The 26,545-nt window shown below is 36.4% G+C and overlaps 3 protein-coding genes and 2 long non-coding RNA genes across 10 annotated transcripts; 4 read left to right on the forward strand and 1 right to left on the reverse strand.

Annotated features, from left to right (window-relative positions):
- The first annotated feature begins 1,469 nt into the window (after positions 1-1,469).
- Positions 1,470-2,669, forward strand: LOC106364771. Of its 2 annotated transcripts, XR_002660221.2 has the most exons (4): positions 1,470-1,970; positions 2,033-2,124; positions 2,197-2,267; positions 2,362-2,669. It is a non-coding gene; the product is annotated as an uncharacterized LOC106364771 (long non-coding RNA). The 2 variants fall into 2 exon arrangements; XR_001273307.3 differs by having other exon boundaries at positions 1,473-1,970; positions 2,033-2,267.
- Positions 2,670-11,149: 8,480 nt separating this feature from the next.
- Positions 11,150-13,610, forward strand: LOC106367511 (protein WVD2-like 3). Of its 2 annotated transcripts, none has more exons than XM_013807302.3 (6): positions 11,150-11,304; positions 12,055-12,506; positions 12,607-12,683; positions 12,774-12,867; positions 12,946-13,140; positions 13,237-13,610. In XM_013807302.3, the coding sequence occupies exons 1-6, from the start codon at positions 11,301-11,303 to the stop codon at positions 13,465-13,467; spliced, it is 1,053 nt and encodes a 350-aa protein (XP_013662756.1). In that variant the 5' UTR covers positions 11,150-11,300; the 3' UTR covers positions 13,468-13,610. The 2 variants fall into 2 exon arrangements, with proteins under 2 accessions (XP_013662756.1, XP_013662757.1); XM_013807303.3 differs by having other exon boundaries at positions 12,946-13,128.
- Positions 13,611-14,845: 1,235 nt separating this feature from the next.
- LOC106367510 (phosphatidylcholine transfer protein) lies at positions 14,846-17,688 on the forward strand. 3 transcript variants are annotated; one of them, XM_048756591.1, is made up of 7 exons: positions 14,846-15,317; positions 15,490-15,640; positions 15,820-15,992; positions 16,076-16,118; positions 16,219-16,300; positions 16,381-16,804; positions 17,207-17,688. In XM_048756591.1, exons 1-7 carry the CDS (start codon positions 15,103-15,105, stop codon positions 17,235-17,237), a joined length of 1,119 nt encoding a protein of 372 aa, XP_048612548.1. In that variant the 5' UTR covers positions 14,846-15,102; the 3' UTR covers positions 17,238-17,688. The 3 variants fall into 3 exon arrangements, with proteins under 3 accessions (XP_048612548.1, XP_048612547.1, XP_048612549.1); XM_048756590.1 differs by having other exon boundaries at positions 16,381-16,800; XM_048756592.1 differs by lacking the exon at positions 17,207-17,688 and having other exon boundaries at positions 14,967-15,317; positions 15,816-16,015; positions 16,052-16,118; positions 16,381-16,946.
- Positions 16,963-21,026, reverse strand: LOC106367509 (CRM-domain containing factor CFM3A, chloroplastic/mitochondrial-like). The gene is given in 10 exon segments (XM_022707114.2): positions 16,963-17,221; positions 17,223-17,402; positions 17,481-17,579; positions 17,679-17,738; positions 17,817-18,109; positions 18,181-18,337; positions 18,412-18,771; positions 19,079-19,209; positions 19,279-19,741; positions 19,826-21,026. Coding segments are annotated over 10 exon segments (2,616 nt in total). The 5' UTR covers positions 20,651-21,026; the 3' UTR covers positions 16,963-17,173.
- Positions 21,027-21,236: 210 nt separating this feature from the next.
- On the forward strand, positions 21,237-24,628 carry LOC106367508. Of its 2 annotated transcripts, none has more exons than XR_001273867.3 (2): positions 21,237-23,775; positions 23,882-24,628. It is a non-coding gene; the product is annotated as an uncharacterized LOC106367508 (long non-coding RNA). The 2 variants fall into 2 exon arrangements; XR_001273868.3 differs by having other exon boundaries at positions 23,885-24,628.
- Positions 24,629-26,545: the final 1,917 nt, after the last annotated feature.

A 26,545-nucleotide genomic window follows, 5' to 3' on the forward strand; every position in this document is an offset into this window, starting at 1 on the left:
CATCCGTTCGGTCATTTAATCCTTTTCCAAGTCTTAGAAACACCAAAGTCTTTGTCTTTGCTCTGTTCTTGGCTAAAGTTTGGTTTTTTCCCTGTTCTTGTTCACCTTTATGCTCTATGTTACAATTTAAAGTCTTTACTTGCCTATAGTTTATGTATTTACTCCGTTTCTTCTCTGTTTTGGTCATGAAGAACACTTGACTAAAGTTTTTATCTTGACTAAAGTACGGTGCTTTGATTGTTACGACAGCAGAGAGGGAGCGTGGAAGTTGGAACCATGATGAATGCATTTTTGGGGGTTGATACACTTAAGCGATGAAGAGAGTTGTAGTCTGCTCTAATAAATTGATTTTGTTTGATACTCAAGATAATATATTGATATGGTATCAGTTGAACTCGAGAAGCAAAGCTATTGTGACCAAAGGTTTGGCTTTTAAAAACTTTTAGTTGTAGGGGAAGTTCAGAGCTTGAGATGTCTCGTTTTCGAAAATTGATTTGTGGTTCTTGTCGTCTCGTTATAGGACTTACACTTCGAAATCGATTCTGGGTTAAGTCTCTGACTGTTTTTTCATGTCTGTTGCAGATGAATGAATCCATCTTAAAGGCTGCTAGGTATTTGATTCAGTAGGAATGGTGTAGAGCTGTTGGTTCCTATATACACACACACGCTGAGATTATGTTAAGGAGAGGTGGCAATGAAGAGTATGCTTGGAATAAGTATTAGTGGCTTATTATTTATCAAACTACCGTTATAATCATGTCAAATATATATTTGTTGGTTTTAGTCGATTTGGTTTTGATTTTATTACCATTGTTTCTGTGTTGCTCTATTCGTAAAACTACACTGCATAATTGCCATAATTTTTATGAAAATGACTATTGTAACTACTTTTTACGTATACAAAAAAAGAGTTTAAAGTTTAAATTTATGATTTACGGTTTAGCTTTAGGGTTTCGGTATAGAATTCAAAATTCTTATCTTTTCACACTATAACTTCAAATCATAAATTTAAACTCAAAATTTAGTTTTCTCAAAACTTAAATTCTAAACTCCAAACACTATACCTAACTCCTAAATCATAAACAGTAAACCCTTAACTTTGTAAAAGTTATATATAAGTCTAATTTATGGAATATAAAAGTTATATAACTTCAAACCACGTACAATACTTCAATCTTAAACTTTGACTCAAAATTTAATCATTTTTTAAATCTAATATCAAATTTTAAATTTAACCCTCAAACACTAAATCTTAAATCTACACCCTAAATATAATATCCTAAACTCCAAACTTACACACTACATACAAAGTCATAAATGTAATCTTTTCAAATAATATAATTACTAAACTAAAACCTATTGAAATTAAATCATAATCATAAATCCAAATATAACAATTGTTTCTATATACAAATATTAAAAATCATTTTGTTTTTTAAGTCAAAATAAGATCATATATATATTTAAAAATAAGCAAGAAGGGTGGATTGTGGCGTGTAGAAAAGAAATAATAAGAAAGGTGAATTGTTGCTAGCCAATGAAATAAGAAGGCGAGGATTGCTAAATATTTTAATCTGAACCGTTGATAGAAGTTGATCTAACGATCCAGATCTCATTCGTATCTCTTTGTTCCTTTTTCCCCTCTTTCTCCAGATCTAACGATCCAGATCTTGTGACAAAAAAAAAACAATCCAGATCTAACTCATCTCCTCTTTCTTCTCCGCTGGTGTAAGGCTGGTCTCTTCTCCGGTTCAGTCTCTTCTCTGCTCCTCCGCAGTCTAGACTCCTCTCTGTTGCTCTGCAGTCGTGGCTCCTTTCTGTTCCTCTACATTCGGCATAGAAGATCTTTCCCTTGGCGGCAAACGATAACCGCGGTTCCATAGAAAACAATGTTGAATCGTTTCTTGAAGACAGAGAGATGACGTTGACGTGGTTGTCATGAGAAGAGGTGGTGGTCGTGAATCCGACGGGTAACTCTCTATCTCTCTCTTTCTCTCTCTCTCTGAATCTGATATTTTTGTTCTTGGTAAAGGTGGTGGTCGTGACAGAGCTTGTGGTCATGACCATAGAAGACGTTCGTGAGCAAATGTGGTGGTCATGACATTTGCCGAGGTGTTCGATTAAGTGAGAGTCCTGTTGTTGTTCTCTGTTAGTGTTTAAAGTTTATGTGGTTTTGAAGTTTTTTTTTGGTGCTAGTGAATGCTTTGTCGTGTTTCTAACGAATCTGAGATCGAGGAGTCGAGAATTATAAAGGAATTGCATCTCAGGTTTTGGTTTCTTTAAGATATATGTCCATTGAGTATCCCTTTTTCTGCTTGCTGTTGGTTTTGATAAAGAATGTGTTTTTCTTGTTGTTTCCAGGTCAGTGAAAGAGCTCAAGATCGACTCCTGAAACGTATAACATGATGGAGCAGCTGGCACTTTAGTGGTGGTGGTGGTGGTGGAGCCGAGCAAGAAGAAGAAGAAGAAGAAGAAGAAGAATAGAAAGGCGGAGTAGAAGATGACGACGGCGTAGATTAGTTTTAGGTTCAATTAGGTTTTAGTTTAATCTGTTCTAATTAGTTTTTGGTTTAATGTGTTTTGGTTTATTTAATCTTTTAATTCTGGTTTAGTTTTACATTTATTTGTAATCTAATTTTAATTAATAAATAAAATTTATCTTTTGGTTACAAATTAATTTTTGATTTAATTCTAAATTACGTTATTTTTAATTAATTAATTATAATTATTTTATTTTCAATTATAACATTACATCTTTGTCATTATCAAAATATTTCACAGCACTAAAAAAAGGCTATACAAAATTATATAATAGCACAAATCATATGCTAGAAAAAACTATCATATAGCTGATGATCAACGCTATAATATATTTACTTATAATAGCACATGAAAATACGTTATGATAGAGGAGGGGTCTATTATAGCTGCGGCTGTCAGAGCGTTTACAAAAACGCTACGAAAGCCCTATAGTAGCGTTTTTCGGGAGGGGTCTATTATAGCTGCGGCTGTCAGAGCGTTTACAAAAACGCTACGAAAGCACTATAGTAGCGTTTTTCGGGTGCTACCAATACCGATATTTCTTGTAGTGTAGCGAGTATATGAAAGGGATCTATGATAGCTGCTGACTATGACAACGGTATCTACACCAGCTTGGCTCTGAAGTTTTTCTCTATTGTTCGAGAAGCTAGCTCCTTCTCGGTGAACCATTCCACTCACAATCTTTCATTGTCTTTAGTCGATGTGGATCTTCTAGTGGAAGATGACTCAGCCTATATGTGTAAAATTCCAAAAAAGGTTTACATTTCACTGATAATAGTCATAAGGCCAATAGTAACTACTGTTTTCATTCACGGACATTCTCATTACAAAATTAAGGAATTTTTTATTCTGTTTTTCAAATACTATGAAATATTTTATCGCAACATCCTCAATTTATTTTCAATTCAAATATTTTTTTTCTTATTTTAGGAAACATTAATTCTTTTATGACACAAACCTGGATAATGTAGTATTTAAATTTATACTAGTACAAGAAAATGACACTAGAAGCATCTCTCTAAAAATAAATATTTCCTATTGAATGTCATCCTTTGGCTCATAAATTTCCAGAGCCAACAAGGTCTGATTTCATTTCCTTTCGTTTCTCCTCTATGTTCTTCATATGCGGATATAAGGATTTTTTTGGAACAGTTTGATGTGGCGGATCTAGAGTCCTCTGTCGTCTCGCTTTTTCCACGTAAAAGTGGTTACATGTCATCTCTTCCAGCTCGCGAACGCCAAGGGTGTTTAGATTGGTGTGTTTGTCGGTGTAGGGGAGGCAGTGAACTGTTTGGTGGTGTGTAGCAGCGAGGAGCTTGAACTGCTAGATTCATGATCAAGATTTGCATTTTTAGGGGATAGCGAGTATATGAAGGGGATCTATGACAGCTGCTGACTATGACAACGGTTTCTACACCAGCTTGGCTCTAAAGTTTTTCTCTATTGTTCGAGAAGCTAGCTCCTTCCCGGTGAACAATTCCACTCACAATATTTCATTGTCTTTAGTCTATGTGGATCCTCTAGTGGTGATGGTGTTTGCGTGTTTTTGTGTCATGTTTGGCTGTATCCTTCTTTTCTTTCGTTATCTTTCGTGGTTCGACTTGGGTTTTCACATTGGTTCGCATGTTTTATAGAGGCGTTACTCTTGAGCAGACAGCTAGGATTTGTTGGAACTTTTTGACATTAGATTTTTTGTGAGTCGGCTATTTTCGTATTTTCTTCACTTTCTAACCCATTTGAGGATGGCATTTGAACCTTTTTTTTTTATTATATCATTTATTCATTTTATGCATCTTTATTGTAGTAAAAACTCAAAAAAGAACTAATTAAGAAAAGCTTTTAAGAAAAAATTTGGCTAAAGATTTTCAATTTTTTTTTGGCAACAAATGGCTATTCTATTACTCAATCTTGAGGTGGTCTGGGTAACCAGACCGGAATAGAACAACCAATTAAACAAAGAAATCTATGAAAAGAACGAGCATTCCTAGCTAGCGAATCATCAATTTTATTTTGCGTCCTTGGGAAGTGGCTGATCTTGAAGTCCAGAAAACACATCTGGGGAATTTGAATAACCTCTCGCTCAGTTGAGAAGTTTGGCCAAGCTTGTGGGTCTGTTATCATTGCAATCAGGTCCTTGCAATATGTCTCAAATCTCTGACAGGTCAAATGTTATAGTATGCTCTCCATTGCCCATCTTAGCGCTTCCAGTTCCGAGTGTAATGCTGTCTCACGCCTCCTTAAGTTTCGGGTCTCCATAAGTTGGATCTTTCCCATGCTATCCTTCCAAACCGATCCAATTCCATTGAACTGATCTGTGGAGGTCCATGAACCATCCACCATACAAATATTTTCCAAGCTTAAGGCTTGTGTTTCTTCAACAATTTGTGCTTGTGGAGTAGCAGGTATAGTATCCTTTGCATTGTACCAAGTCTGACACTCATTCTCTACATACCTGACTACCTCCAACGGGTGCATGTCTATATCTCTGAATAGCTTATCATTCCTAGCCTTCCAAATGTACTAGATTATCCAAGGATAAGTGTCTCTATCATCTTCTGGATCCATAATACTATTATTCCTCTGAAAAAGATAGTCCATATTGGCGTAGATACTCGAGATAGGAAAAGTTTGAGAGCTTGACGGTGTTGATGATAATGCCATAATGCCCATGCTTGTAAGGTCGGTGGGCATTCGTAAATCGCATGAGTAACAATTTCTTCTGGCTCTCCATATCTTGGGCAGTAGTTATCACATCGTATATTACGGCGTACCAGATTTCTTGTGACTGCTACCTGCCCTGAGATTAATTGCCAAATAAGATGACAATTTTTTTGAGGTGCATTCACTTTCCAAGCAAAGGCTTGAAGTTTGGTTATACTGGGCTCTAGAACTTATTTTTCCCCGTCATTTGTCAGTATATTTGTAGCTACCCAATATCCAGACTTGACTATATATTGACCATTTTTGGTGTAGCTCCAGCAAAAGGTATTCCGTCGATGAGTATGGATTATGGCCAAACTTTGAATCATCGGTATGTCCTCTTGATCTACATACTGTTCTATTAGTCGGATTCAAAATTTATAAGACTACTGACGATCATTTTTGGATGTAATACTAGGCTCCTGGGGAGAGCACTACAAGGGAAGTGGATAAAGATATCTTAAGAAGATAGCGTTTTGTACTTGAATGCTATCGTTGACATAATCCTAACTTTACGATAGCGTTTGTATGTGAATGCTATTAAAAAGGGTATATATAACATCATTGATAAGTTTAAACGCTATATTTAGTTTAGGCGGAAAAATAATCTCACTTTTCCGCTAAGCACTTAGTGAAAAAAGAAGCGTTCAAATATTTTCATTGTCGCTCTTATTCTCATATAAAATCCAGAAAAAAAAAAGAATTTTTTCATTGGTCTATCCTCATTTACAAGGATTCTAATCTAAACCATTGAATACATTCAATCGAAAGAGGTTCAGATTTCTTATCATCTATCTCACCTCCTTCTACGTTATTCTCTTCTCTTCCAATTCTTTTTCTTCTCTCTCTCTCACAGATTTTGTTAGAAACGAAAGTAAATCTTGAAAAGTTTTCATCTTTCACAGATCTTTTTTTTTTGTCAACTGGGTATATATTAAACATGAACTATAACACAAAGTAGACCCAAAAGAAAGGCAATAAACCACTACAAAATAAGGCCCAAACAGAGGCAAATCATTAAGACCACGAGGCCTACTAGAAGCCCAGACCAAAAATGGTCGAAAGGGAAGCAGGTGAGGCGAATCGACACTCTTCCACGCGTTACCAAGTTAGCGTGTGAGGGACACGTGTCCACAGGTCAAGAAGCCACCGATCTTCGCCGACCGGAAAGTCACCGATAGAAGCTCTAACCGGCGTGTTCCACCGGAAACAGGAACCCGTTGTTAGAACCACCGCAGTCGACAAGAGGGAATTAACGCACCGTCGACAAAGAAGAACTTCAACGGAGATTCCAAAATCCCCGAAAGTCCATAAGCTGAAGGAAGCTCGACTGAGAACAGAGCCGCCAGATCCAAAAGCCACAAACACTGTCGATAAGAAACAGATCTTCACTTGTAAAAGAAATCCGATTGCATGCGTTCAATCACAAGAGGATTAAAAGCAGAAAGGATCGAAAACCCAGAAGCGAAGAACTATGAAGACGGAATCCGAGATAAACTCGAAACCAAGCCGGCCGAAACCACCGGAGAAGAAGGTGGCTCGCCAGAGTCAAAAGCCGGCGATTTCTCAGAGACTACATCATGAGAAAGAATGAGCCCCATAGTCGAAAGCCGACCAACCATCCCTGACGAAGCTGACGGCTGTCGGAAAAGGTCCCGATGGACAGGAAGTCGATCGCCGTAACGAACCGGCGGTCAAACAAAGTCTCCGACTCTCATCTCAATCTCTCTGTGAAAGGTATGAAGGAGAGAACAGAGAGAGGAGAGAGAGTCCTCATCTCTCACAGATCTGACAACACTTGTATTTTTTTCTTTTCATTTTCAAAAGCACGAAAATGAAAAGAAAAAAATACATAAAGAAAAAAGAAAAGAAAAAACTAAAAAGCTCTAAATTCTCTCTAGACTCTTGACAGTGAAATCGCTCCGGTGGCCGGCGTGCATCTCGCCGCCGGCCATCTCCTTTGTTTTTTTGTTTTTTGCTTTGTATCATATTTTTGATCTATCGATCGAAATAATCTTCCGGTAGCGGACTTTCGTTTTCGCAAGGCGACTTTTTGTTATGTTTAGTAAAAGTTTTAACCTTCTCTTCTCCTCTGATCTTCAACAATGATTTCTGAGAAATCAGATATCATATATCCTCTGTGAATCAAAAAGTATCTCTCTCTCTCATCGTTGGAGTTTTCTTGGTTTTCTATTCAAAGAGGAATCAATCTCTGCCTCTGTGTTGATATTGCAAAGTATCCAATCTTTTCGGGTTAGCTTCGTGGATTTATGGCAGATTCAGAAGAGATGGAGCTTCCACTATATGGATGCGTTCTGTCAATAATCTGCTCCAAATCTACCGAAGATCTCGCTGTGCTTATCAACTTTGACAAATTGTGATGGGCCTTGTTGGATTCAAGAGAGTATAGGAGGAAGAGTGATCAAGTGGAATCTAGGGAGCTGAATCGATAACGATATTGGAAATCATCGTTTGGTATAGAGGTGGCTGTTTTCAAACCGGCGGTGAAGTTTTCCGGCGACCTAAATGTCTCCCGCTCATTATTCAACACGTGGAGAAACCCTTTGATGCCTGTAGAACACGTGGTGTTACATGTCTATACACGTGCTAATATATGATTCTGATCTTATCTTTTATGATGGACTGGGTTTTGGGTTTTAACTTATATGTAATGGTTTTTTTTTTATTTCCACTTGTAATCATCAGTCCGTTTGAGCAATGAAATGAAATTGAAGTTGACAAAAAAAAATACAAGTGTTGTCAGATCTTAGTGTTTGTCTACTCGAAGCACCTAATTCTAGAAATCAACATAATAGAATACAACCCATTAAAATAGACCAAAAAAACTGTAAATACAGATTTGGGCCAATAGAATAAACCCAATTGATAAAACAGAGAGACCAAAGTGTAGCTTGAATCAGAGAACCAGTCAGAAGACATGTAAGAGGAGTGATCTACGGAAGAAGGCGAGAGATCTAGTGGGTGATGAAGATGATTACGGAGCCGCTAGAAACGGTAATGAAAATAGCCAGAATTTCATTATGAGGGAGGAACGGGTGGGTTTGAGTCTCGAGTAGCCTGAATCCGGTTACGGATAGTTCTGTCGAGGGAGGAAACAATCGTTGCTGCAGATTTGAATGACTGCATGTGTCAACTCAATGTTAAAGTTGCATGGCATCATCATAGGCAAAAGATCGATCCTAGAAATATTGTACGCTCTCAATAAAATTCCAAGTATTTGAATATTTTGTAAATGTTAACTGTGTTGTAGCATGTGCATTATCATTAGTATGTTTACATTGATTTTTTTTTCTGAACTTATCTACATTGATTTTGATTCTAATACTTTTTGAACCTTGATTATCACAATAGTAACTGATTTACTACATATACAACCTTTAACTTGACATTCTCGTTTCCAGTGCTCCTAACAAATTTGTCTTCGTACCGTGAGACAGATTTAAAATATTTATGCGGTTTGTCGAACATTTATGTTTCATTTGTGGTTTGGAAATTCTGATAGAAAATTCCCAATCAATAACAACATGTCAATACAAAGAACTATGATCAAACCGTTAAATTAATTATATTTAAATTAGCAGGGTAACAGGGAGGTTCCATATACATTTTCCAAACTAAAATATAATAGTTTCTGTAATTATTATTGTTTTTTTCTGTAACCTTCTTTAGGAATTATTATTATGGTTTGGCTATAGACAAATGGGACCGACCCACTTATTTGTTGGATAGTCTTTCTTTTACTCCACTCAGCGCATACCTCTATCACACACAGCTCAATCATCCCACGTCTTCTAATTAGTTTTCCTATATACCCTTGAAGATTGAGTTTGACCACTGCATACACGAGGGCTTATGAGGAATATATACATAATGAGATGCTTATCTTAGAATTAAATTAATAAACAAGGGTGGTGGGAAGGGTTTTTCAACAAGGGTTTAGGTGTGGGATAATCAAAATCAAAGAGAAAATAATAAGATTGGATGCAATGCCAATAAAGATGTTAGGTCTTTTCTATAATCACTTTATTTATTTTTTAATTTATGGATTGATTCCTTGCCAAGTCCAAAAGCACGTTTTGAAACATAAAATTATTCGTGTGGAAATGCTTTTTATTTTCATAACTGCTTAAATGATTCTTGTTGAGCAATGTTGTAATTCTGTTTTTTTGGTATGTTTGTAAACAGTTTATCATCAATTCATATATTTAAGAAGACAATTCTTAGTAAATATATACGAATAGTGATGTGTTTGTATAAAACAAAGATTTGTGAATAAACAAAATATAACAGGTGTACTTTGACTACTTGCACCAAAATACTATAGATGTTTGTAGCCGAACTCAAAAATGGAGGTTGGAAATAATAGTTTGATTTCTTGTCCCTTTGTGCTATCGTAATGATTGTCTGGTTATTTCAAAACTGTTCACATATATAAGAAGAAAGTTGCATAATTGCCGAAAATACTTTTTTTTTGTTGTAAAAGGGCATTAATTGCCGAAAATACTTACCCCACACTCCCTGAAAGTTATTCTGAACTAAATTACGATTAGAAACCAAATCGTTGTAGCTTAGTGACTTTGTTACGCGGATGTTGGTGTACTTATAAAATATGAATCAGTATTTACAGATACACATTTTTACTTCTCAAAATGTAAATGGATTTATGTTGTCTACTGACTCTAGGTTCATCTTAAAAACTCTGAAGTGATTGGTTGGATTTTATCTCTTTACTTTAACTTTATTTACTTTTAAATTACTGAACTTTACCAATCATGTTGTAGCTTTTATTTTTAATAGTTAAAATCTAAATCAAGTTTCTATAAACTTTTACCAATTATGCTTTAGTTTTATTTTTAAAGGTACATCAAAAAAATTAATGCAAAATTGTTTTTAATGTATTTTATGTAAAAAACCTAAAGCTTTCTTTTATAGGTGGTAGAATCTGTGAAATAAAAAACTATCTATAATATCAAATAAATTAGATAATCATAATTAAAAACATCTATAAATATTTAATTCAATTTTGAGTGTTGTAAAAATTATTGAAATATTTTAAATAAAATATATATTATTTATATATCACATTTTAAATAACAATAAACTTTGAGAATTTATAAAAAAAAATATTAATATAAATTATTTAATTGATAAAAAAGTAATTATTTTATATATACATCATAGATTTCACATATTTTATTTTAAAATATCTACAGCCTATAATTTACAACTACAACAAATTTAATTATAGCAAAAGTCTCTGGAAAAAAATCTACAATAACAACTTTACAGCTACAACCAATTTACCTACAGCTAAACTTTTACAGCTAAATTTTTAGAGCCACAGTCCAACCAATCACTGTTTACGAAAAAGGTAACTGGCGTAATATGTTAAATTAACTGATATCAATTTATGGATGTATAATTATCATAAAAATATTTTAGAAGTAATATAATATTTTTTGAATTTATGTATATTAATAATATGATATTTTCTTTATAAAAACATTTTTTGTAAATAAATGATAAAAACATAAATACACAATATATAAATACTATAATATAATTTATTAGCTTCTGTATGTTCTATAGTGTGTGGCTTATAAATTGATTCCATATTAGTCATTTCACAACAAATTCAATATTCTGTATTGCTGGAGTTTTGGTAATGAAAATAGTTCAACAATCATCCAAAGATGCAAACCATCAACACGAATATTTGTGTTTTATTTACCAACCAACATTACTTAAGATAAATAAAAACACTTTCCTTTTCCTTCAAATTATTTGTGAGGTAGTCTATAAAAATTAATATCTAGTAAACCCCAAGCTTTTTTATGTTTAAAAAACAAATGTTAATAGTGGAGCACTAAGAGACGGTGTCAAGTAACGGCGTTAGCACCGACGGGAAAGGAGGTGGTATAAAATGCACACCAACAACATAAATTGCATAGTATTCATCATTCTCAGAAGTCACAAACAAACACACACAAGAGAGATAAAAGAGCAGTTACAAGATTCTCTCGCCTGTCACGAGAACAATGGGTGAGCAATACAATCTTTTACTTCGATTTCATCTATGTCTTCCTTATTTGTTGATTGAGATTGATGATCATAGTTTCATAGAGGTCACTTCCTCATCTGAGATATATATTTTTTGATTCTTGACATTTTCAAGATTTTTTTTGGAAAAATCGCTCTGAAATGAAGGCAACTTAGGTTCTTAGCTGCATGTTCATTTTTATTTAAATGCAGGAATCATCGGCTTGTTTAACAACTAATATTTGAGTTTCTTATTGTTATATTTGGTTTTCATGTTTAATGTTTTGCTTAATTAAAACTTAGTTTGAAAATATTGACAATGAAAGTCCCAAAGTTTATGTTTGGTCCAAGCCATGATGAACAAAGCATCTTCTCTTCGTTGATCTTTTCTTGACTATGAAAAGGAGTTTGGCCGTGCCCGTGTGTACAGTTTAATTTATCTTTTAGGGAAATTGAAAGTTTATTGATTATTGTTATTATATTTGTATGCTTGTAGTTGATAATGCTTTAGAATACTATATTGTTTTCCTTCAAAACAAAAGCTGTATTCGTCTTTGAGGTCCCACGTTTGGTTAGCCTAATGTTTTTTAAGAGAATAATTTAGATGGTTAGTTGAATTCTTGGTCATCATTTGTAGCTAAGCATACTTTAGTTATTATACTATATAACCAAAATTGAGTTGTATTTTGTCTGTGATTTTAAGCAGCTATATTGAACCATATTAGATACTTTATCTTTTTGGTCTTGTGACAGATATCTGTATGGACAAGGAGCCAGATGGTGTGGTGGTCTATGCTAATAATGGTGATTCCTGTAACCCAATCCAAGAAAATGTTTCTGTACTGCCTCCCTTAGATATAGTACCAAGCGATGAAGACAATGGAAATACAGAGCTTCTATCTACAGAAGAGAGCATAGAAGTAAAAGAATACGATGTTAAGGAGTGTACTAATGAGATTCCAGTTGCTAAGCCATTGGAAGATGGCAATATGGAGATAGCTACCTTGAGAAAAGACGCTAAGTCGGTAAACAAGTCTGTTTTGCATGCAAAACATGTTTCTAAACCAGGTCGTGGGAGTAATAAAATAAGGAACACTGTTCCACAGCCATTTGCTTTAGCTACTGCAAAGCGTGCTTCATCTGCTACCCGTGAGTCTCATGAAGTAGCAGATATGTACAGTAAAATACAAAAGCAGGTTATAAAGGTCAGAATTTTATGTTATTATAAGCCTATATATACTCTCTTGAATTCACAGTTTCTTTTCTAGCTTAGCCATAATGACTATGGACTTATTGCGACTGTAGGTACCAAGGAAACCATTGCAGCCAAAGAACAAGAAGCTCTCTGATGAGGAAGAAGATTCTTGCTCTGTTGCTTCTTAGTATGTTTTTTTTTTAATCGCGATTAGTTTCTTTTTAACTTACTATTGCCTAAAACGTTTCTATACTGAACATGTGATTATTGTTGAAAGTGCCACGTCAGCTGCAAAGTCTGCTAAATCAAGAACCATTGTCACTGCAGCTCCTTCGTTTCGATCCACCGAGCGTGCAGAGAAGAGGAAGGAGGTAGACATAATATTCCATTTTTCTGTTTTCTTATAATACATTTTGCATTGGCTTTAAAAGTTGATTGGTGTTCTTTAGTTCTATACAAAACTAGAAGAGAAACACCAAGCCATGGAGGCAGAGAAAACGCAGAGCGAAGCAAGGAACAAGGAAGAGAAAGATGCAGCATTGAGGCAATTAAGAAAGAGTTTGATGTTCAAAGCAAACCCAATGCCTAACTTCTACCATGAAGGGCCTCCTCCAAAGGTTGAACTTAAGAAGGTAACACACAAGGTTGTCTACAACATTCAGAAAAAATAGACGTTACCATTAAACTTTTAAAACCCTTTTCGAGTTGTTAACTAATAATACTCATTATGATTGTTACAGCCTCCTCCAACTCGAGCAAAGTCGCCAAAACTAGGGCGTAGAAACACAAAAGAAGGGAACAGATCCAAAGGAGTTTCGAGGCGCCATGAAACTCGAAAGACTTTAATAGTGATCGCTAAAGAAGACAATGATGATGCAACCACACAGAAATCTGACCAGATAAACCAGTTTGCTGCTGAGGAAGTGAACCAAAATTTGAAACCGGAACCGGAGACTGCTTTTGCTTGCTAAACAGTCTTTTGGTAACAAGGAACTGAGAGTTGTGTTGTTTCTGTTGTGAGAATGTGTGGGATGGTTTGTGTTTTTTAAATTATTTTAACTTATGATTTGAAATGTACATGTGTGTAATTTAATGTTATTTATGTTGTGTTTAATTATGAATGTGTACGCATAAAAGCATGAATCTTTCCTGTTGAGCTTTTTAGACGCTTCCTGTTAAGTTAACGTATCGAAAACCCATAGTATTTCAATAATTTTATTATATATAAGGTAAGTTGTTTGATCAAAGCTCTCATTATTGGTGAGAAGTTGGTGGATGAAATGAACTGGTTATTCCTTTTTAATCATTGTTTTGTTGTTTAAGTATCTTATCAACATGTTGCAACTTGCAACTTACAACTAAAAAAAAAAATTGCAACTTTATATATCAGGTTATTTAAAATTCATTCAAAAAAAAAAAAGCTATACAAAGCAAAAGGTCCTAACGAGATAAGAATGAGGACAATTTACATCATTATCTTAGTCTAAATAGGAATTAGTAGGAGTTATCCTAATCCATATCTCATTAGCTTGCAACTCTGGAAAATAGATTAAAAGACATTGAAAGTGCAAAAACAGATTTGAGTGCATGGCCGAATAAAGAGAAGTGCTCTTTTGTCTTTCAGAGGATTGACCCGAGTTGTAATAGGGGTAGTTGGGTCGTAACTTTTTCTTGCACAATCGAGGTTTCATAAAGGACTGGATCTGATTAATGGGCCTAAGTAAAAGAGATTCGTGAATGATATGTGGCGCAGCGGATGGTGGCTGAGTGAGGCACTATATCTAACACTGACAAAAACATGTTGCAGCAAATCGGTTACAGTCATTGTCCAAATTATATCTCCACGTGTTGCGATTCTGAATAACCTCATGTTCACGTGAACCTCACTTTCTCATCTTCTAATTTCTCACCCTCTCATTTTATTGTTGTTTCAACTTCGAAATATTGCCGTCAAACTTTTTGCGAGGTAAAACTGTTTTTGTTTTCTGAAAAAGAAACATTTGTTTACTCATTTTTCTTCTTCTCTAGGGGAAACTTATCCACTATTTAAGGTATCATATAGAAAACAAATCTTGTATATATATGTACCACATATTAATAGATGTGATAAATAATACTTTTGTTCAAACATACTTGAAATGGCTACGTGTTTGTTATGCCATTTTAACTTGACAAAAAAAAAGTGAACCACACAGCCTGTTAGTTATCCACTGTGGATTAAACGAAAAGTTATCCTTATCCAAAGGGAAGAACACGCGCCTATATTGACGCGTGAGAGACTTGTTGTATAATGTATCAGTAACGAAACGAGAAAGCCATGTCAACGCCAGTGTGCTGTTCCTATCACTACTACCTACATACAAATCTCTCTATCACCCGCCAACGTCTTTTCGATACAGCAAACGCATTTATTAATTTCTCTTTCTCTGTAATCAGCGAAAAAATAATTAATTTATAATAAATAGGCGGAAACATTAAAATTACCTTCGTCGAATCTCTTTCCCGTCAATTGGTTCTTCGATGGACGAATCATCTTATCGCAACCTCACGGACTTACTCAGGAGAAGCTCTGTTACAGAGACATCTTGCTATGCTCAGTTCCTATCATGATCGGGCTTTTGATTGGGTGGTCTTGGCGTCCGAGGTGGACCGGTTTGGTTTATCTAGGTCTCCGTTTTCTCTGCACTGTTCCGCCCGGTTTCGGAGCTCGCCGTGTTTGGCTTGCTTTCACCGCTCTCTCAGTGTGTCGCACTTTATGGTCAAGGCTCGGTTCGAGTGACAAGAAATCGGAAGAGAGTGGTGAAACAGAAGCAATCTCAAGGTTAAGTCTCCATGAAGAAATCAATTATGTTCTTTGAGTTATGCTTTTGTTAGGGAAAGTTATAAGCTTTTGATGTGTCTCTTGAGATTGATTTTATTATACAGTTAATTGTAGATGGTCAGATAATTGATTTGTTCTTTTTTTTTTTTTTTTGGTGCTTATGGATTTGCAGAGTTAGTGATACAGAAGATACAGAGAAAGAGCAGGATCTAGAGCATTTGCTGCATCTGCTTGAAGCTGAAAATGCTAATATGGAATGGCAATCTATGATGGATAAGTCTACTCCCAATGTGAGCTACCAGGCCTGGCGACATGAGCCTCAGGTTATTTATTGATCTTTGGTTCCACAGTTTTGTGAATATGCTTGAAGAAAGCTGCTGCATATTCACTTCTTTGATTCATTAAGCTTTTTCACATTTTACCTGATAACTGATACTATTTTTTTAGCAGTTCATAGATTCTTTTAGTTCCTGAAAGGCAATGAATGTTGTTCGACAGTCAGGTCCTGTTGTGTATCGTAGTCGGACTGTTTTTGAGGACGCAACTCCAGAAACTGTTAGGGATTTCTTCTGGGACGATGAGTTTCGACCTAAATGGGATCCTATGCTTGCTTACTTCAAAACTTTGGAAGAAGATCCTAATACAGGAACAACTATTGTTCACTGGATTAAAAAGGTATTTTTGTGCTTTTCTTTTTTGTAAATATATTTGTTCCTCCTCTCGTCCATGAAGAGCTGTTGTATATACATCATTGGTAGGAGAATATGGGAATCTGAAAAGAAGTATTATGCTGTGACTAAGGTAACATCTCTTGCTTTTGCTTCCCCCTCATTTAGATTAAATTGTCTCAACTAGTTTGGAATAGCAGAACACATGTTTGATATACTGTACGTTTGTGTAGGGAGTACCGTATCCAGCTCTACCAAAGCGTGATAAACCCAGGCGAGTTGAGATTTATTTCTCAAGCTGGATTATCAAAGCGGGTAAGTTGGTTTTACAAACTGCAAGTTTCCATTACGTATTTTTGTCAGGTTTTAATTAAGCGGAATGCTTTAAAATGCAGTTGAATCTCGAAAAGGAGATGGACAACTGTCAGCTTGTGAAGTCTCTCTTGTCCACTGCGAAGACATGGGAATCCCAAAAGACGTAGCAAAGTTAGGAGTCCGTCATGGCATGTGGGGAGCCGTCAAAAAGCTAAACTCCGGGTTAAGGTCTTACCAAACCGCTAGAAAAGCAGGGGCGGCTCTGTCACTGAGCGCGCAAATTGCAAGAATCACTACAAAACTGAACATGGATGTGGCTGAAACATCGAGGGTAGATGAAGAAGAGAGAGGGCGAGACATGGAGAAGGCAAGGAGACGAAAGGATCAGTTCAGTGTAGATTGGAAGTTGATCGTTGTAGGAGGAGTTGCACTGGCGTGTGGGCTTCATTCAAGTGCTATTGGCAAGGCCTTAATGTTTGGAGCTGCGCAGAGACTTGCTCGTAGGTGAAATCATTGTCGTCGATTCATATTATGATGTGTTTCCATGGAGAATTCTTTAGCCAGCACAGAAAAAAACAATTTAGTTATATGCATTCATGGGTTGCAAAGAAAAATAATTTAGTTATATGCATTCATTTATGGGTAATGTGTTTTCTTCCAACTACATGAGAAGAGCATATCTATCGTTGCAGGCATAGTAAAGAGTGTAATCTGAACAAACCAGCTGAAACTTGGTCAAAAGCACATCATGTAATAACGGGTTTAAGACTATGGAACTTATTGGACATAGCCAACCTTGTTATCAACCCGAGACAACCTTTTACACATCTGTGGACAACTATTTAGCTCTCAATTTTATTTCTTTTTTGTTTTTCAGCGCTGATATTCAATGTTTTGATGCTGCAGACGAACTTTCTTGCCTATGTACATCTTCTGATTTGGTTTGAAGATCCTCTGCGTATGGTACAAAATCATCACCAAATCTTGTTTCCGATTCATCTGAATCCCAATCCTCATCGTCTATTTCAGAAACTTCTCCTTCTGCCAGAATAGCAGCTTCTTCTCCTTCTCCATATGTCTCTGAATATGCATCCACTTCTTCCTACAAGCCAGAATAGCACCAAGCCATGTGAGACCTTAATATACACAATCTTATGATGATGAAAACCAGAATACGCACGTCTGTTTCTTCTGTCTCCTCATCGCTAGAAGCATAAGCCACATCAAGCTTATTATATAACTCTTCATCTCCGTTGTCTGCTATCTTCTCCATTTGTTCCTGATAAATTGGTTGCAAAGACTTGTGTTAGTCTACCATTACATAACAAATTGCATTCTTTTGTTCAATCAATGAATGATAAAAGGGTAGAGCCATTACAAGTTCCGCTCTCAGCTGTTCTGCTCCTGCATGCATTGCCGAAATGTGTTTTATAAGTCCCTGTTGAAATGCAAACAGAACAAAGATTAGCTGACGTTCCAAATAAGAAGGCAAATGATGCATCTTCTGTCAAGGAACCTCGCGTCTTTGGAGTTCAATGGAACGTGCCAAAGCCTTCCTCTTTGTCAAAAGGTTCTTCGGTCTCAACATGGGCGGACGCTTATAGTCCTTTCCTCTATAAACAATAATGGCATATCCTTTAGAGACCTTGTCTATAGAAACCAAGATACCGCCACTCTCGGCTTCAAGTGCTAATGCCACTTTCTTTACACCCTCAAAAGTTTTAGCCTTCACGATTACTTTGACCAGTTCTCGGTATTTCCAGTGCAGGTGCATGTTCTCCACCGTACCATCAAACACTCCTCGCCTACCTGAAGCAACAGTTTCAAGTAAGTGTCCTAGAATATATGGAAAAGACATTCATCTGTTATTGATGATTTACCTAGAAGTAAGAAAGCTTTCATCTTCAAACCGAGCTTGCGGAACATGAACCTCTCTTCATCAGTTATGCTTTCTGGGTCTGCTCTCTGCTCTGCTGGCTGTAGACATTCTTCCACCTTAGCCAAACCACGTTCAGCTTTCAAGAGCTTTCTCTCAGCCTAAAAGCGAAAGAAAACAATCTAATTAGTTCAAGGAACCACTCTTCAACACATGCTAAGTTTAGAGAACTCACAAAAGCAAGTTTCTTTTCCAGCTTCCTGACGAGTTTCTCATGCCTCAGTTTCTCAACCTCGTGTTTCACTTCTTCTGCATGATGACCATCGTCCAGATTCTTTCCCCACTTACCCGTCGCGTCAAGAGTTTCACCAAGGGTACCAGCAGAAACAAGTTTATTACTAGGTTCTGTACTTGGCACAATCAGCGCCAACGATGATCCTCTTAAACGTGCCTCTTCTTCTTCGTCTTGTAAACTCCTTACAAACTTCTCTTGCTCCACCAATGCCTCGGCTACTTCTCGTGACAAAAAGTTCTTCCCTCTGTAGAAAACCAAGTAGTCTTTGTTCCTTGAGAGCAGTATCCCTCCTGTCAATTTCTGCAGTTACTTACCAACAACATGATATCAAATATTCAGCTTCAACTGTATATAAAAGACAAGAAGAGGAGCATAAATGTTGAGAACAGAACGAGCGATGCTTAGAATTAGAACTAGAAGAAATATCATAGAATAGACATTCTATATCATGACCAAATCAATTCAAACTTTTTCTTAATTCTCTTCTCAGTTTCCAGCAAACTCTTCTCGAAAAGGATTACATGCCATAACATTACTTGTACAAGTCTAAATACACAAAGTATTTTTCCATAATAACGAGTTAAGCAGCAGAGATGGTTGTCATTACCTTGAGCTCTTCAGCCATTCTCTCACTAGTGGTCAGTTGTACACCGCGTTTAATGGCAATCTTTGCAAGCATACTCTTTTCCCATAACGTAACCATTGCTGTCGCCAAGCCTTGGAGCTGCCTACTTCGACCTAGAAATCAAAAGGAAACTCCAACTCTTGAAAAGATTCTATCAGACTCCTCAAAATATAGAAACTTACCTAAAGCAAAGTGTGGAGGGAGAAATCTAGCAAGTCTTCTCAAAGCTGTTGCCTCCTTTGGTCCAAGAGATGATCTAACTCCATAAGGAAGTATCCTAAAAGGAGGTTCGTAACCAGGAACGGCGCCTGGAAGCAAATCAGCATCTATAGGTAATGGATGATCTCCAGTCCAGTCCTTGAACCTAGGACCAAGACCATCTAACAGTTCTTCAATTTCATCTTCGTATTCTACTTCTGGTTCCTGGTCTTTCTTTTCCACACTAGTTGTTTCCTCGTCTCGCTGAGGAAGAAGCACTTCTTCATCTCTACTTTCCACCACACTTGTAGTTGCAGGTAAGGAAGAAGGTGACTTCTCCTCTTTTTTCTGCTTATTCCATTTTCCTGCTGGAAGCTCATAACTAACACCTCTGTACAACGAGATGGAAGTCCCTGACCTCCAAATCACCAAACCACCAGTCTTTCTCTGCAACAGAGAGAGAGAGAACAAAAGAACATTTAAACAAAGATTCACAGCCTACATTTCTTAAGGAGCATATAAGAGCAAAACCTCTAATGTCTCATGCATCTTCCTCATGTTAAGCGCGCTTGCTCCTTCAATCTTCAACCTCACAATCTCAGAGCTCTTCCACTTCTCCTTAACCGCATCCACCACCACCTGAGTAACACCTGCTCCTCTAATCTTCATCTTGCTCGCCGTCCTAAACGTCAGATTCCTCAACCTCCTCAGCTCAGACTCCGGAAGAGTCATTTCCGCAAGAGAGTATCTACTCTCCTTCTTGGCAATCCACTCAGACTCCAACTCTTTCCTCTTCTCAGCACTTATCTTCTCCCAAGGAAACCCAACTTCTCCAAGCACTGACTCGTCACTGAACCCACCTCTTGTGTCCGGTAACATCCCTTCTTCAATGTAGAATATATCCTCCACTGACCCTTTCTCAATCCTTCTCTCTTGCTCAATCTCCTTACTATCATCACCTTCCATGTATCCGTACTTTCTCAACTTCTCCACGATTTTCTCCATTGTAACGCCATCACCATCTCTACTAACGGAATCACCACTCGTAAATCGACCTTCTTTTCTGTAATTTACAACTATCTTCGGAGGCTTAGGTTGATTCCGTTTCTGAGTTATGTTCCAATTCTCTAACCACTCAGCGTTACTACTACTCTTTACTTTGCTCACCAGAGAAAGGCTAAACCTTTTCGATTGAGTTTGATCACCAGAGGCGATAATCGCGTTACGGGTCGGTGTTAGAATCGAAAAACTGTTGTACCTCAAGAAACGGAAGCAGAAGGAGCTTTGGAACGAGTGTACAAGCTTCGTCTTCGTGAGAATGGTTGGGCAAAACTGGCGACTGGGTTTAATCGCCATCGCTGAGGTTAAATGTACGCGAGAGTGATGGTTTCAATCACAGAGAAATGTTTAAGCTTTAGCGGATTCATTGCCGCCGCTAAGCCATGGCTATCTGATTATCCATGGCGGGCAAAAGGATTGGAGATGGGAGACAATCTTAAAGGGTTGTTTGGATACAAGTCTTTCGTTAAACCTAGCCCTCACTCAGAGGAGATCGATCGGCTTATCTTAAAAGAAAGTCTGGCTAAAATGAGCCTCAGTTCGGAAACGGCGCCGGTTCCGTCACCACGACCAAACCAGAAAAATTTCCTAATTTTTTTGGGAAAATGGCCTTTTTTCATTTTCTTAAGAACAACCAGGAACTAGAAATAGAAAGCTAGGTAGTAAATATGAAATGGCGTTCTTTGTATCAAGAAAATAAACAAAGCTCTAAAAGAAGTAAACTACGCCTTACATAATATGGGCCCATGAGTTTTGGTTAGGCTTTTGGGTCTGTTAATGTACCAGGCTTTCAAATTCTATGGCTCATTCTGTCAGTCGGTCATTTCAAGAGTTCGAATTTAGTTTTAAAAAAAAAAAAAACAGAATTCAGACGCCGATAGCCTTTTTTTCTTCTTAAATGTCCGTAGCTATGCTATTACAATTATGAAAAATATTAAGTACGATTTTACTGCCTACAAGTCTGTTACTTTATTTTACAGTTGACAATTCTATTACTTTATAAGAATTCATGTTTGACTATGCTACTTCAAAATAGTCTTATGCAATCCATGTTCGATACACCTTGTACTATATTGAATATTTCATGTAACATTTTTTTCTATAATCAGCATAATTTGCATTTTTGGAGGCTTTTTTTTTTGAACGACATTTTTGGAGGCTTGATTTTCAGATTTCATGGTGTAGAAGCATTAATGAACCATTAGTCAAATCATTGGATTAAGGGAGCTTCCAAACGTGATGTGGATAAATTCATGGAGGTCAAAAGAGCTCATTTCTAGACATTTAAAGTCAGAATTTGAAAATTCACTTATTTGACTATTTCTAAATGAAACAATATTTTTGTTAAATTCAAATGAACATTTCAGATTTTTTCCGAATGATTTTTTCAATACTACTAAACATGCAATACCTATAAGCATTTTCATATTTATTGTTTGTGTAGTTTGGTTCTTTTATTATGTTTATACATTTTACGGTTAGTATTGTATCAGAAATTTATTAGTAAGACATATGGCGTTGTATTAGTTTTTTTTTCTCTCTTTTTTTACAAAAAATGAAAGGGTGTGAATTTACGAACAAATTCTCATAAAATTAAGAATATAGCATTGATTTTGACATAATTAAATCCATAACAATTTTGACAGTTTTTATCTTTTATTACCCATTTTATTTTCAAGTTTCCAGTGAGAGAGAGAGAAAATAATATCGTCGACGATTAAGAAGATCTATGGATCGAACAAGATAAAAGTTACAGTATTGAAAGTTAAATCATGCATATAAAATGACAACACTTAACTAATTACCACATACCGAAGTTCTATTTCTTAAACAGAAGATGGAAGAACAACGATGCAGGCGACAAACAATGATGAAGACAAAATAAGCAGGCGACAAACAATGATGAAGACAAAATAAAAAGTTTATTTTTCATGTAGAATACATAGTATAGATTCTCTACAAATAGATGTTCTATTTCATTTACATACATAAGTAATAAAGTTGAACATTATTTTTGTAAAGTTAATTAATAGAAACTCCATAAATATTATAATCATAAACCTTACCTCAAATTCTAATCTAATTCAACTTTCTAAATACCAAGTAATATTAACACGAAAATAAAAGAACAGAAAAGAAAAGAAAGAAGAAATGTAACTAGTAGAGAAGAAAGAGAAAAAATATAATATACAAAAAATATCATTTTGACTTTTTGGCTAGTTTGTGAATTTTTTTTTTGAACAACAAACTAGTTTGTGAATTATAACAAAGTTTTTGGTGGTTACTGGATCCAATTTACCGAAATGAGAAATCTACTTTCAGAAAAGAAAAGAAAAACTAATCTTCTTTATATACAAAGGAAACCTTGAATCACTCCTAGTGGATCCAGCTCGGATGCCACGTCGTCAATTCATGCAAGGAGAACGTGACACCTGTCCTCTCTCATTCAACGCTGCTTTTCATTAACTGTTTTACTTAATATTTTTGGACTTTGTGTGTTGGGCTTTACGATTCTTTATGCTGGTCGAACTAAAGCGACAAAACTCATATCGTCTTCCTTGGTTTCAGAAGAAGTTTAGGGTTCATCCTCTTCTTCCCGTGAACTTCTTCAACTTCAGCATCCCACTCTGGTCCATCGATTTTTTTTTGGTTTTTACAATGGAACTAAACTTTGGATTAAGGACCCTATCAATTTGGGTGAGGGTTGATCCAGGGTTACCCGAACCATAAAATCTTCCAGATCTCAATCTCCGTTATGGACCAATTACCTATCATGACGAAGTCAGCAGAATCTCATCATCAAAAGCCAAGGAGCATCACAAAGTCATCAGCTAGCTTCCGAGTCACAGTCTGCTGCGACAGATCTCGATCAGCTGCAATCGACGTGTTCATCCTAATCGCCCTTATTATAACTTATGAGTTCTTGATCATTCCTTAAAATAAATTCATCACCGTTAAAGCCGTTTTTAACAATTCCGCTGCGGGATGATTTCACTAGAATGGATTGGTACGGAAACAAAATTTTAAGTTTTGTGTTCTTCCTTTTTCCCTCTTTCCCTCTGTTTTATGTGTTCTCTACAGCCGTTTGTGTTGTGGTAAAGGGCTCGGCGGAAAGTGTTTATATGAGAAGAAATGCTGCATATCAAGCTATCAAGAGATAAAACAATGTACTGTTAGTGGACGAGACTGTAGCTCACCGTCAACGTCCCCCGTCTCACCACTTACCTCTGCTGATTCGGTTTAGTGATTCAACCGAATTTGAAGAGACGAGTGAGCTACTTGGACTGGCTAACACGAACACTCACTTTCCTATTGTAGAAGACATGATTTGGTTTAAAAGCTGGTGTAGAAGAAAATTTAGGATGAGTAGTTAACTCCTGTGTTACAGCCTTTTGTTTTTCTTTTTCAAGTTGCAACCAAAGGTATGCCATCTGGATTTTTTTTCCTTTTTCCAAATTGTAACAGAATCTATCGTTTCTTTCATTTGAGATTTGATATATTGTTTGCAATTAATTACTGTTTCTTCAGCAGCTACCAAAGCCTTGGATATATGCAAAACTGCGAAAGCCAGAGATATATGTCATCTTCCGGTAACTGAATAGCTCAAAAAGTGTGAATCTTTACGTTGTGAAGGTGAGTCCTATGGGGTCTGAACAATTTGAATTTCAGGTGGAGATTGAGGTGTTTGATTCTCAGATAACGTAGAAAATAGAGAATGTGATTTTAGGAGCTCTTATATGGTGGATGTGCTCTATTAATCCTTTCTCCTTTTTGCTATTTTCCTTGGTCTTTTTGAGCTGAAAGAAAACCAGTAGTACTAAGATCTTACCTCAAATCAAGCTATCAAATTCTCCAATGCCTCTACTAAAAAACTTTGGATTATGCTCGCATATATCAAGTTCCTCGAGTTTAAACCATCTGTGAATTTCAGGTGCTGCACTTCTCTTTGCTTCTCATTTGTGTCCTCTACAGTTTCCATTTTCAGTAGCTGAATCTGCCAATACACATTTACAAGATGAGCTAATGGGTTTTACAAAGCAACACACGAGAGAGATAGCATTAAACGTGATCAAGCTGCGAAGGAAACAATAAAAGCATCACAATCACACCTTCTTCACCTTAAGAAGACAATAATAGACGTTTTCTTTTTGCCATCATCATTCCCTTTTGTCCGGATACAAAGATGTTTGGTGGGACAAAAATACTTTGTATCACCTAATAATATATGTTGTATAATGTATACACTGTTATAAAAAGAACTGGAATTTTATTGTATCGCGGGAATTTAAATAAGGGCAAAATTTATACCCGTAGAATTTATAACACTGATAGAGAGTGTTTATTATTAGAGAGAAGAGAAGTTGAGGTATGCTCTTCTAAACGATCGAAATCGATCGTTTATATAGAGAAGAAATTCACTGTGCAAATAATGGAGCGGGTCCCACATCTTTATATTTTCAACAATTGCGGTGGCTGCTGCTTTTTTCTTTGACTTTCGTAACACTCCCCCTTGGGGGCCGGTGTCACTATCCGCTCTCGCTTAACGTCTTTGTTGCCTCGTTAAAAACCTTTCCAGGAAAACCCAATGGGAAAAACCATAGTAAGGTAAAAAGAGTACAACTACGTAAGCTCCCCCTCGAATGAACAGTCATAGATCCTTCTGATGACGCATCCCAATGTTATGGATGTGTTTTCTGAATACCGAGGTAGGGAGTGATTTTGTGAAGAGGTCGGCTGCATTGTCGCATGATCGAACATATCTTACTTCAATCTCTTTATTCTTCTCGAGCTCTTGAGTGTATGAGAAGAACTTCGGAGGTATATGTTTGGTTCTATCATTTTTGATATATCCTTCCTTCGTTTGAGCAACACATGCCGCGTTATCTTCATATAGAATAGTTGGCTCCGTATTTTCGTCAATCCCACTGCTTGAACAGATGTGTCGGCTTATTGATCTTAGCCATACACATTCTCTACTTGCTTCATGGAGTGCAATGATCTCAGCGTGATTTGAAGAAGTAGCAACAAGTGTCTGCTTCTGAGAACGCCAAGATATGGCGGTGCCTCCAATTGTAAAAACATATCCTGTCTGGGATCGAGCTTTGTGTGGATCTGACAAATAACCTGCATCTGCAAAACCAATCATTTGACCTTTTGAACTTTTAGGATAAAACAAGCCTAAATCAGTTGTTCCTTGAAGGTAACGAAAGACATGTTTAATTCCATTCCAATGTCTTCGCGTAGGAGACGAACTGAATCTCGATAAAAGATTAATGGCAAAAGATATGTCAGGTCGAGTACAATTTGCAAGATACATTAGAGCTCCAATTGCACTTAAGTATGGAGTTTCAGGACCAAGTATTTTTTTCATTTTCCTCAGATGGTCGAAACGGATCATTTTCAACATTAAGTGATCTAACGACCATCGGGGTGCTAAGAGGAGTTGCTTTATCCATGTTAAAGCGTTTCAATACTCGTTTGGTATATGTAGACTGGTGTACAAATATACCCTTTTGAGAATGCTCAATTTGTAATCCTAGACAATATTTTGTCTGCCCGAGATCTTTCATCTCAAATTCTCCTTTCAGATAGTTTGATGCCTTTTGGATTTCGTTTTGAGTTCCAATAATATTAAGATCATCAACGTACACCGCGATTATCACAAATCCGGATGTTGTTTTCTTTATGAAAACACAATGACATATAGGATCATTCGTGTATCCTTCTTTTGTTAAGTGTTCGCTGAGACGATTATAGCACATTCGTCCAGATTGTTTTAACCCATATAATGATCTTTGCAATTTTATTGCACATAACTCTTTAGGTTTGGAACTTAACGTTTCTGGCATTTTAAATCCATCTGGGATTCTCATATAGATATCAGTATCTAATGATCCATATAAATATGCCGTAACGACATCCATGAGACGCATTTCTAAATTTTCATTGGCCGCTAGGCTCATCAGGAATCTAAATGTGATTGCGTCCATAACAGGAGAATAAGTTTCCTCATAATCAATTCCTGGCCTTTGAGAGAAACCTTGGGCTACGAGACGAGCTTTGTATCTTGTAATCTCGTTTTTCTCATTTTTTTTTCGGACAAACACCCATTTGTACCCAACAGGTTTTACATCTTTGGGTGTGAGCACAATAGGTCCGAATACATTTCGTTTGTTAAGCGAATCTAATTCG

The sequence above is a fragment of the Brassica napus genome, chromosome C5 (assembly GCF_020379485.1).
Source record: "Brassica napus cultivar Da-Ae chromosome C5, Da-Ae, whole genome shotgun sequence".
In the NCBI taxonomy this organism is placed as follows: domain Eukaryota; kingdom Viridiplantae; phylum Streptophyta; class Magnoliopsida; order Brassicales; family Brassicaceae; genus Brassica; species Brassica napus.

Bases quoted from the DNA above. Each gene is read 5' to 3' on its own strand.
- LOC106367511 (XM_013807302.3), top strand. The intron at 12,684-12,773 runs GTATGTTTTTTT...TATTGTTGAAAG, and splicing joins TCTTGCTCTGTTGCTTCTTA to TGCCACGTCAGCTGCAAAGT. The intron at 13,141-13,236 runs GTTGTCTACAAC...TGATTGTTACAG, and splicing joins TTAAGAAGGTAACACACAAG to CCTCCTCCAACTCGAGCAAA.
- LOC106367510 (XM_048756592.1), top strand. From the start codon at position 15,103: ATGATCGGGCTTTTGATTGGGTGGTCTTGGCGTCCGAGGTGGACCGGT. The intron at 15,318-15,489 runs GTTAAGTCTCCA...ATGGATTTGCAG, and splicing joins GAAACAGAAGCAATCTCAAG to AGTTAGTGATACAGAAGATA. The intron at 15,641-15,815 runs GTTATTTATTGA...GTTGTTCGACAG, and splicing joins CCTGGCGACATGAGCCTCAG to TCAGGTCCTGTTGTGTATCG.